This window comes from Notolepis coatsorum, assembly GCF_963971535.1.
Source record: "Notolepis coatsorum genome assembly, chromosome: 1".
Classification (NCBI taxonomy): domain Eukaryota; kingdom Metazoa; phylum Chordata; class Actinopteri; order Aulopiformes; family Paralepididae; genus Notolepis; species Notolepis coatsorum.
Genome location: NC_140165.1, coordinates 99,822,030 through 99,833,433, shown reverse-complemented (window position 1 = coordinate 99,833,433; position 11,404 = coordinate 99,822,030). Strand labels below are relative to the sequence as shown.

Below are 11,404 nucleotides of genomic sequence, written 5' to 3'. Positions count from 1 at the left end.
TTATTGACAAGGGTCCTGGGATATCCATTCACTGCACCTCCCTCTCCATTAAGTCCCCCTCACCTACCCCCAGCCCCTCCTTTCTTCCTTCCTCGCTCCCTTGTTCTCACTCTTTCTACCTCTGAGTGAAGCAACATAATGTGCAGAGAGGCACGGTCCCTCCCCTTCCACTAAACATCACAGGACCTTATTTTGTACGATTGCACGTGTACGCTTGTCAACCGCGAGAGACGGAAGTGTTTTTGATCCCGTTTTGAGTTGAATCACACGTATGATGTTCCCAATTTAACGGATCATTTTGCAAGTCAAGAAAGCTGATTGACTCGCAAGTTAGCTAACATTAGCGAACATTATCGATAGATTTTGATGCTATAACGTGATGTTAGCGGGGCCGACAATTACACTTTAAAATTGACAAACATCATATGTGTAATTCATGGCACAACTCAAAACTGGATGAAAGTGTTTTCGTCTTGCCCGTCTTGCCACCGTACATATTGCATACATATTTCCCCCCAAATAAGGTCCCGTGGGGGATGTTGGAAGGGGAGTCACTAAGCCTCTACAGGAGAGGGAGGGGGGCGTACACACACACACACACTGGTCAGTTTTAAGAGAAGGGGCCTTTGTTTGGGAGCAGTTAGAATGTGTGTGTCAGTGTTTCACCTGGGATTGTTTTCCAACGGCTGAACCCCAGCAGCCGTGGTTTAGCAGGGTTATTGGGTTTACCGTTTGACTCCATTTTGTGTGCATTTGCACCTCCCGTGTATACCATGAAGAAACGTTTTAATGAAAGTTAACGTAGGCTACAGCTTTTACACGTTTGTATCTGCAACCGTCTCTGAGCTAATGGGCCTCGATTTGCCTCCTTGAGTGTCTTTGCAAAACTCATGATCTCATAGCTGCCTCTATGTAGGGGAAACACTGTGTGTGTGTGTCTGTCTGTTAGGGATGCACTGAGACCTGTGTTGAATATCGGTCCGATACCGGGTTCAATTTTTCAACGCTAAGATCTCATACCGAGAACCACGCGCAAAGTGTCAGAAATCAAAGCGGTGTGACCTGATGCGCTGCATTTTGACACATACAGTAGAAGCATGTTAGATCTCGCCCCAAATGGAGACAAATGTATTCTATCTTAAATCGTTTTTGTTTCGGCATGAGACAACACACACTATACTGTTCAGTAAAAGCTATAGATGGGATCGGAACTCGGTATCCTCTGATAACTGAAATTTAAGGACTGCATCGGCAGTAGACATGTGGTATCGGTGTGTCCCTGGTTTCTGTGTGGGTGGGGTGAGGGTGGGGGGAGGAGGGGTGGGGGGTGCTGTAATTAAGCACCCGGCCAACACTCCCAGTAGAACAGCAGAGTATTTGACAAGAATCTGGTCTCACTCCAACTCTCTCTCGTTCTCTCGCTCTCTCTCTCTCTCTTCACATGTAGAAGTAGGGATTTAGTTGGGGAGAGAGAGGAAGGAAGGGATAGAAGAGGTGGTAGCCAGCGCTGTAATATGACGGTTCTTCAACATCACACACACAGTTGGGGGTAATGATGCATACTTTTTTTTTCACTCCCGCCTTGGTGAAATCGATGACACAAATTTAAAGAAATGTTCATCTGTATTGTAGGTTATGGTGGGACATGATGTCTTCACTGAGGTTAGGGTTAAGGGTTAGATTTATAAACATATTTTTTAGGTAAAGAAATATATAACGAGTTCAAATACATGCAGCTTAACTTGGTTTCTCCACCGAGACAGGTGTGGGGGGGGGGGGGGGGGGGGCGGGGAAGAGGCATTGGTGATGTAATACACGTTCAATACGACTTATCAGGAGGAACGGAAACGATTGGCAATATTCTGTGTTCATCTTAACAGATTATTCCTATTACAGTTTTATTGTATTATCTTATCTTATTTTTTCTTGTTAATTTTTTTTGTTTAGTTTTTCTAATTGAGAAAAGCTTGTACAAACTGCTTAATGCTGTTCAGTATACACGACACGTGGGTGTGTTTTTGGGGAATGTCGTCTTTTTTTATTTAATTTTTTTTATTTGCGCTCGTTAGCGGATGAAGCTGGGGTAGTTAGAGATGTCATACTGGGGGGGATCTAAGAAAGCTGCTGTTCCCTCCCTGTGCCTCGCCAGAGATGAACCCAGAACCACCTTGTCGTTGGCTTAACATGATTGTTGCCCTTCTGTGGACCTATCCTATGTCACAGTCGCAATTATCACCACAGTTTTCTCAGTCTCTTGTGTCCCTCTGTGCATTCGCCTTATGGGTCTTCAGTCAGTCACTCGGGAGGAGTTAGCATAGCTCGTTGCAGTTTTTAGCCTCGAAGGCTCGCCGGCTCTTGTACTCGAGGGGAATTCCCTCGAGAATTGACGTGACTATTATCTGAATCGCTCTGATCGATCGTCTATTTGGATTTCCCCATCGGCGCGACGTCATTCCTCATAACAGTTGACGGTTCATGCAGTGATGTCGAAGACACAGCCGGTGTTTTGATTTTAGTCGCTGCTCTTAGATTGTGTAATAAACGGGTCTTCCCTGCCTGGAGCTTCCCAGGTCCGTTCCTCTGGCGCTCACGGCAGTGTGTTGCCTCTCAGCGGTATTCCTATGGAACCTGGGAAGAATGGGGGGGGGGGGGGGGGGGGGGGGGAGATGCCTCACAGGGAGGGGGGGGGGGGCTCTGCACTACAGTGAAAAGGCTTCTAAGTTCCCGTCCCTGACACCTTGACAACAATTGCCGCCATCCCTCTGAACGTTATGTTTTCTACCCCCTTTAAAGAACTTCTACCCCTTTTTTTATTAAGAACTGGAAAATGCATTGACGATGCTGTGCTAGACTTGTTTGTTTTTGTAACGGGGAGATGAACACACTGACTCGTAGGATCCGGGCTCCTCGGTTAAGTGCTCTTGGTTCGATTGGAACCGAGTCGTGAGTTTTGCTCTCCCCCCTCTAAAGAGGCAGGGATGTCTCCTATCACCCCTTTTCATGCCCTGCTGTATAGCTCTGAACATGTACAGTAGCTGTATATCTTCTTAACTGGGGGATGTTCTTGCTGAATGGTGACTATGATGTGCATATTGTGGTTCTGAAGAACGTGTTTCACCGGGGCGGACTGTGTCTGGTGGTCTTGGGGCAATTCGGAGGTCCAGGGACTGACTGGTCTCGGCTCGTAGACCGGATATGAACTCCCAAACCATCACCTCCAGGCCAAACGTGTCGCCGTGACCTCGGCCAGGCCTCCGTGCAGATAAAAGAATCTCATTGGGACTTTGGGACGCGTTCCTGATGTAGTTAGTTTCACTCCAGATAAATCTGAGCTTCCTCTAGCCTTCTCTCGGGTAGCTCCACCGCCTCGGGGCTCTCGGCGAGGCGTTACGAACGGCATGTAATCGCAAAAAAACAAAAGTGCAATTTCAGCTGGTGAAAACCGAGAGGTCCGGTGAATACAGATGAATGCCAGCCATCTGCTGAACACTCGATGCCCCCATCTATGGATAATTCTCATGAATGGTTGAGTGGTGTGTGTGTGTGGCCTGAAAGCGATAATCTGATGTAGCGCAAACAAAGCAGTTAACCCTTTCACTGCCACAAGACAGAAGGTTAACCCTTTACTATCACACTATCGACGGTAGTGTGATAGTAAAGGGTTAACCTTCTGTGTATTGTCGCAGTGAAAGGGTTAACCGTTTTGGTAGTGCGGCAGTGAAAGGGTTAAAGGATCGGGAGTCTTTTGCAGTACAAATGTGACATTCATAGTTTTAGTATCATAATATGGATGTTAACGGTAATAGATCGAATTGTCTTAGCACTATAATCTTTGCGTGTTTTGTCTTTTTGGCGTATATTTCGACACCGATGTGGTTTTAGCGCTAGTTGTTGCAACCCAGTGAGACGCAACAGGTCCAGGATGGAATGCGGCCGCTTGTCTTCTACTTAAAAAAAAAAAAGTCAGTTTCGATGTGGAATCTGTTCCGGGCCACGTTTTCAGCTGTCTTCATTCATAAGGGAGGGGCCAGCAGAAAGCGTGTGTGTGTTTCGAGGCATGGTGTGTGGGTGGGTGGGGGGGGGGGGGTTGTGTGCATTTACATTCCTGCGCTTATTCAACACATGCCGGCGTACCGGCATTCCCACAAGTACTTGCAAATAAAGTGATTGTTTGTCCCACACACATTCTCTCTCTCAAGTCACACAGACATACTTAATGGACATTTTGCACCATGATGCGTCATTCCCCCTTTTATTTAATTTTTTTTCTCCTGAATGTTTTTTCTTTCAAGAAGTCTTGATATTCTACTGATTTTAATATATTAATTCAATACTATACTGTGGTAATATTGTGTCCGGTCCATCGAAGGATTGGGGGGGGGGGGGGGGGGGGTGTTGCTGGGTTGCTGGGTTGCTGAGTAGGAGCTCCAGTGGGTGGGGCATCTGATGTGAGGGGGGGGGGGGGGTACTCATGAATGTGATTATGATGGAAACTTTACCTTGTTTTTCTTTTTCTGCCCCTCTTTTTCATTACTTTGATGAAAAAGTGAAAAAGGGGTGTTTTCCACGTCATTTGCACACTTCTTTGTTGCTGTCCAATGGCTTGATTAAGGCGTGCACACACACACACACACAGACAGACTTTTAACAGCAAGCACCAGGCAGGGCGTCGCCTGTCACGTCATCGTCCCCCTACTTTGTTTGGCTTGTTCACTTTTGGTGCTTCTTGTTTTCACTGCTGAGTTTGATCACCATGATGTTTTCTTTCTTCTGTACATATTATAAATATATATATAATAAAATGATGAAAAAAGATCAATGTCAACACAACGTGAGTTGGTCGTCTTTTGGGTGATTTGTTGAGCATCTTTTAACGTGAAGATGAAGAGGGTTAACAGAAGCAGGCTGGTGACCAAAAGGTTGCTGGTTCAATCCCCCCCCCCCCCTCCCCCTCAGATGGCCAGACAATTTGGGGCAGCAAGTTAATGAATAACGCTCCCTACACCCCCTCAAGTGCACCTCGAGCAAGGCAGTGGCTCAGGAGGTAGAGCAGTCCTGTGGTTATCCGAAGGTTCCCGGTTTGATTCCAGCTCCTCCCAGCAGTGTTGAAGGCTGCGTTCACACTGCAGGCCCGAATCTCATTTCTTTGCTCATAATGTGACTCGGATCTGGGTTTTTTTTCATGACAATGTAAAACAGCACAAATCACATGGAATCTCATCTTTTCAATTCTGATTTGGGCCACTTTCATACGTGGTCCTAAATCAGATGCACGTCTAATTTGTTTTAATCAGCCGGCATCCACTGCGTTAAACTTATAAATTAAACCATAAACTGATGTCAGTGTCTACCATGTTTGTCCATCTTCATTATTGTTCTTTTACGCATGCAGGTCAGTTCAGGAGTGTGACCGATTCACACTGGAATCTGATATTGACCAAAGAAAAAAGAACGAACAGCCAAACAGAAAAAAATGGGATCTGAGCAATAAATCAAGAATTGTGCAATAAAGCTTGCAGTGTGAATGACAACGTAGCCATTAAGCAAGACGGTAGCAAATACTTGTACTGGGCAGGTGAGAGTAAATATAACCTGGGTAAATAATGGTAATTAGAGATCTAATGTCCAGGTGTGTGGCCACCACCTCAGTGTATACACATGTTTGTGTGATCACTAGGGCTGTCCCCGACTAAGGATTTGGATGGTCGACTATGATTGGCCAACATTTAAAATAAAATAATAATAAAAAAATAATTAGATTTTTTATCATTCCATTTGGGCTGTGGGCGGTGCTTAATGTCTGAAGGAGTCGACTGAAGGCTTCTTGTCCTCTGCAAAAGCATGCAATTGGTCCACTGATGGATACATCTTGATATTTGTCTAGTCTAGTGTGTTCATTAGATGGGTGAAGATCAGTGCCTCTGTGCCTGTTTTCGTAGGCAGTTAGCCTCTGGTATGCGTGCCATTAGCGTTAGCCACGCTTCTAGGCCTCTTTTCTTTTGGAAAGAATGATAAAAAAAATTGTAAAATTATAAAAAAATGTATATATATATATATTTGACTAAGAGGTTGGCCAGTCGTCAGTCGACTACGGCTCCTTTCGACCGACTAGTTGACTAATAGGGGTCAGCCCTACTGACCGCACACGCACACACTCTTGTGCCGTGGGGACATCACGTGGGGTCAGTCGCTCCCCCGCCCGCATCACCCGGGGAGAGAGACAGTAGATCTCCGGTATCAACTCGCTCTGCCTGTCGAGCCACACGGTGGGTGCCCTTGATTTGTATTGCCTCTCCTGTGGAGCCATAAACAAACATGCCGGCAGCACTGGACTGACCACGTGCCGCATTTTGATGTATCGAATGGAAATGCACAAATTTGTATGGAGATCATTAGAAGCGAATATTGCTGGCGGAAGAGTATTTTCCTGCGCAGTGGGCATGCAGGTTGTGCTTCTAGATGGTAGCTGGTATAAACACTCCATTTATCTTAGGACTGCAGCTACGTTCTGCATAGTCTGCAATAAGACTGTCTCAGCAGAAAATATCCATCGGCCCATTCATATCAGCATCAAAGGGGTCTGCATGATCAACACATTGAATATATCTGTAGCATGCAGTAGTACTGCATAAAAACAGGTTGGACGGCTGAACTCTGAGCCTATGTCTGCACCAACATACTGTATGTGTAACAATACATGGGTGGCCTAACTCCTATGTGGAATTGTTTAAAGGAACATGCCAACATTATGGGAAATTAGCTTACTGTCTTCTCCAGTTAGACAAGAAGGCTAGTGGTCCGTATCCACTTCCATTCATTTGTGCTAAGCTAGGCTAGCTTGCAGCCGGATAGCCTACTGAACACACGAGAGAGGAAACTGGTATCTTATCTTCATGTCCGACTCTGGAGAAGACGGTAGGCGCATCTCCCATGACGCTGGCGTGTTCCTAATCGAGAGAGAATGGAGATTTGAGTGTGTGAAGTTGATATTGGATCGTTAGCAGCATTAGCGCGACATTGAACGCATGGCTCACTGACCTGCGTACAGCTCTGCTGGTGATAAAGACTCCTCACTGTCCATGTCTTTCAATCTGCATCCCTTACCCCTCCCTCTCGCTCTCTCCTTCACTTCCTCTTCCATCTCTCTCTCTCTCCCTCTGCTCTTCCTTCCTCTGCTCTCGCCCACTACCCTTCTCTCTCTCTCTCTCCCTCCCTCTCTCTTTCCTGGTGGCTAGGAGGTGGGGTGTGTTGGTGACCTTGAGTTATTTATAGCGTGATGGGGTGCTGCGGACTGGTAGCATGGCCTCCTCGGGGGCCGCACCACGGCTATGCCAACCACTGACTTTGCTGCCTGCTCCTATGCCGAGAGGGAGAGGGAGAGGGAGAGGGAGGGAGGGGGGACTTTAAAGAGGGATATAGTCCCTAGTTCTCATTTGGATGAAGGCACACATGATGCAGGTAATATAAACAAACACATATACACACATGAACAACAGACAAATATGCATGTGTGCAGTGCAGCCGTGCTACTAGAATGTTGAGGGTATGGTAGCGGCAGGCGAGAGTGGCGGGAAAAGCTTCTTATTTTGTTATTTCACAGACACCAAACACACCGTTTTTCATTTCAACACCATTTATTTACATCTTCTGCGTACAACTTATGTTCCATTGAAGCCTGGGCCTCCATTCCATCGTTCTCGTCAGTTCGTCATTTCATCGGTCTTTCCTTCTTGCCATCGTCAGTCCATCCTTTGTTTCAGTCTTTTATTCTCCCGTCCTTTCTCTTCAATAAGACAGTCCCACGTCTGCGGCTCCTCCCTGGGCTCGTAACCCGGCTCGTACTCCGGGGGCTCAGTCTACGGGTCCCTGGAAGATGAGTTTGATGTGGCCCTGCTCCCCCGTCAGCCAGGTGCCGCAGAAGGGGCAGGCGGCGTGGAAGGCGTGCGTCCCGTGGGGCAGGGGGATCTGGCTCCAGCCCGCCACTGTCTTTTCCGAGCACACGTGGCCACAGGGGCAGAAGGCGTGGGTGGGCGGCCCCGCGTCCAGGTACAGGCCGCCCTCGCAGCCCAGCCACAGGGGCACGTAGGGGCCCACGCGCCGGCACATCGGGCACTCCCTCTCCCCGGTGCTGGCCGGGGCCGTGCCCCCGGGGCCGGCGGGGCCCTTGTCCTTGCGGTAGCCCCAGTTGTGGTAGCCGTGCACGTGGCCACAGTTGACGTAGACCCAGGGCTGCTTCTTGTCCACGATCTCGCGCTGCGCCAGGCTGGGGAAGGCCAGCGTGTTGAAGCCCACGGGGCACTGGGGCCGCGCCGCGTTCAGCTCCTGGCGCAGGGACTCCAGCTGCTTGAGGGTGGGGGTGCGGCGCAGGCCGGCGGGGGTCCTCCACAGCAGGGTGGCTCCGCACAGGTCGATCAGAGAGCCATCCTGGAGGGTGTTGGACTCATTCTCCACCTGGGGAGAGGAGAGGAGAGGAGGGGAGGGGAGAGGAGAGGAGGGGGGAGGGGAGAGGGGGAGAGGAGAGAGGAGGAGAGGAGAGGGGAGGGGAGAGGGGGAGAGGAGAGGAGATAAGAGAGGAAAGGAGAGGGGAGAGAAAGGAGAGGAGAGAAGAGAGGAAAAGAGAGGGGAGGAGAGAAGAGAGGAAAGGGGAGGAGATGGGAGAGAGGAGAGAAGAGAGATGAGAGGTGGAATGGAGAGGAAAGAGAACAAATGGATGTATAGGAAAGAGAAGGAATTGGTAGATATGAGAGGAGAGGAAAGAGAGGGGATATATGTATAGGAAAGAGCGAGGGAATAGATTAATAGGAGAGGAAAGAGGGGGGATGGATGGATGGATGGATGGGACAGAAGAGGAAAGGACTGCATCAGCTTCCATCTCTTAACTATCATTGTCAACGACAGATTGAAGTTATTTGACTTCTGTTCTAGAATTATAAGATGATTATAAGCGTTGTCATGGAGACGTTTAAAAATGGCTTCCCCTTTTCCCACTGGGAGACCATAATTGTGTTGTAAGAAGTAGTGTGCTCTCGTCACATGACTCTATTATTCTGTCTGCCGCCTCCTATTCCCACTTCTTTCACCACCACTTGATGGCGCTGTGGGCATCTCCCATCAGGGCCAGTCGTCTGCTTCAGAACGCTACCCCTTTCAATGCCTGCATGATTCACAGTTAGATGTCTGCAATGCAACAGTGAAGCGGGCTTGTGACCAGAAGGTCGCCGGTTCGATCCCCCTCTGGGCGGGAAAGGAATTAATAACACTCTCCCGTCCCTCAATACCAACCGCTGAAGTGCCCTTGAGCAAGGCACTTAACCCCTAGCTCCTGTGGAGCTGCTCACTGGTCAACAGTGTCAGACTGTGGTTGTACTGGGCAGCTCCTAGTGGTCAACAGTGTCAGACTGTGGTTGTACTGGGCAGCTCCTAGTGGTCAACAGTGTCAGACTGTGGTTGTACTGGGCAGCTCCTAGTGGTCAACAGTGTCAGGCTGTGGTTGTACTGGGCAGCTCCTAGTGGTCAACAGTGTCAGGCTGTGGTTGTACTGGGCAGCTCCTAGTGGTCAACAGTGTCAGACTGTGGTTGTAATGGGCAGCTCCTAGTGGTCAACAGTGTCAGACTGTGGTTGTACTGGGCAGCTCCTAGTGGTCAACAGTGTCAGACTGTGGTTGTACTGGGCGGATCCTAGTGGTCAACATGGTCAGACTGGTTGTACTGGGCAGCTCCTAGTGGTCAACAGTGTCAGACTGTGGTTGTACTGGGCAGCTCCTAGTGGTCAACAGTGTCAGACTGTGGTTGTACTGGGCAGCTCCTAGTGGCCAACAGTGTCAGACTGTGGGTGTACTGGGCAGCTCCTAGTGGTCAACAGTGTCAGGCTGTGGTTGTACTGGGCAGCTCCTAGTGGTCAACAGTGTCAGACTGTGGTTGTACTGGGCAGCTCCTAGTGGTCAACAGTGTCAGGCTGTGGTTGTACTGGGCAGCTCCTAGTGGTCAACAGTGTCAGACTGTGGTTGTACTGGGCAGCTCCTAGTGGTCAACAGTGTCAGACTGTGGTTGTACTGGCAGCTCCCAGTGGTCAACAGTGTCAGGCTGTGGTTGTACTGGGCAGCTCCTAGTGGTCAACAGTGTCAGACTGTGGTTGTACTGGGCAGCTCCTAGTGGTCAACAGTGTCAGACTGTGGTTGTACTGGGCAGCTCCTAGTGGTCAACATTGTCATACTGTGGTTGTACTGGGCAGCTCCTAGTGGTCAACAGTGTCAGACTGTGGTTGTACTGGGCAGCTCCTAGTGGTCAACAGTGTCAGACTGTGGTTGTACTGGGCAGCTCCCAGGTGTGAATGTATGTAACTGTGTGAGTGTGAAGCAGGGCGTTGCTGAAAAAAAAGCATCTGTGCTCAGAGAACCGACAGCACCTTAGGTAAATAAACGTTTCGTTTTTTTTAAATGAACCCTTTCACGTGTGAGTTTTTTCTGTGTGTGGACCTTTTCCTCAGAATTCTATTTTAGAGTTCTATCACTCTATAGTTTTAGCAGAGCTGCATTGCTAGGGAACAGCCTGGGCCTGAGGACGTCTTCTGTCCGTTATTGATATTAGCAAACACCGTGACGGGGAATAAACCTGGGTCCATTTAGAGCGTTTAGTCGTCGAGTTGGAACCATCTGTAGCTTTCAATGACAAGTAGCCATTGTGACATCATCATACGAATGTTACATTTGCAAAGATTACTTGAGGAGATTGTCCTTATTGTACTTATTTTATGCCTATTCTGATGTCTGCACTTTCTTCATTGCACTACTTTTATTGTCTTTTATACCTATTCTGATGTCTGCACTTTATGCATTGCACTACTTTTTTTTTTTTTTTTAAACTTTGGCCATTCCCCTGGCTCTTTTATACGTTTATCGCATTTATTCTGTCAAGGATGACCGACAGAAACAGGCTGAAAGGGTTCAGATGGGGGGGAAGACACTCTGGGAAAGGCACGGCTGCAGTCCGGGATTCGAACTCGCTAAACCCCAGATCCGTGACGAGCACGGTTGTCCCCGGCGCCGAAATAGCGCTCGAGGTACGTGGTGAGCTACTGGAGCTCCCATTGCACTACTTTTATTGTCTTTTATACCTATTCTTATGTCTGCACTTTATGCATTGCACTACTTTTATTGTCTTTTATACCTACTCTTATGTCTGCACTTTATGCATTGCTTTTACTCTGTATATGTATTATGTATTGCTTTTTATGCTATTTGCTGTGAAGCACTTTGAGCTGCAATCCATGTATGAAAGATGCTATATAAATAAAGTTGTTATTATTATTGTCCTTTGAATGCTACATTAATCATGATGGACAGATTGAGAAACCTGTGGTTTTAAAGATGAAGGCTTATTTCTACCTGGTCATGTTGGAGGACTT

General features: G+C 48.1%; 1 protein-coding gene across 1 annotated transcript in view; it reads right to left on the bottom strand.

Annotated features, from left to right (window-relative positions):
• Positions 1 to 7,653: 7,653 nt before the first annotated feature.
• peli3 (pellino E3 ubiquitin protein ligase family member 3) overlaps positions 7,654 to 11,404 on the bottom strand; it is a gene marked incomplete at its 5' end in the record, with an annotated part of 8,072 nt that continues 4,321 nt past the window's right edge. The window contains one exon of the mRNA XM_084334165.1: positions 7,654 to 8,451. Within this exon, the coding sequence (XP_084190291.1) occupies positions 7,852 to 8,451 (600 nt within the window). The 3' untranslated portion in view covers positions 7,654 to 7,851. The remainder of the gene's footprint in view (positions 8,452 to 11,404) is intronic.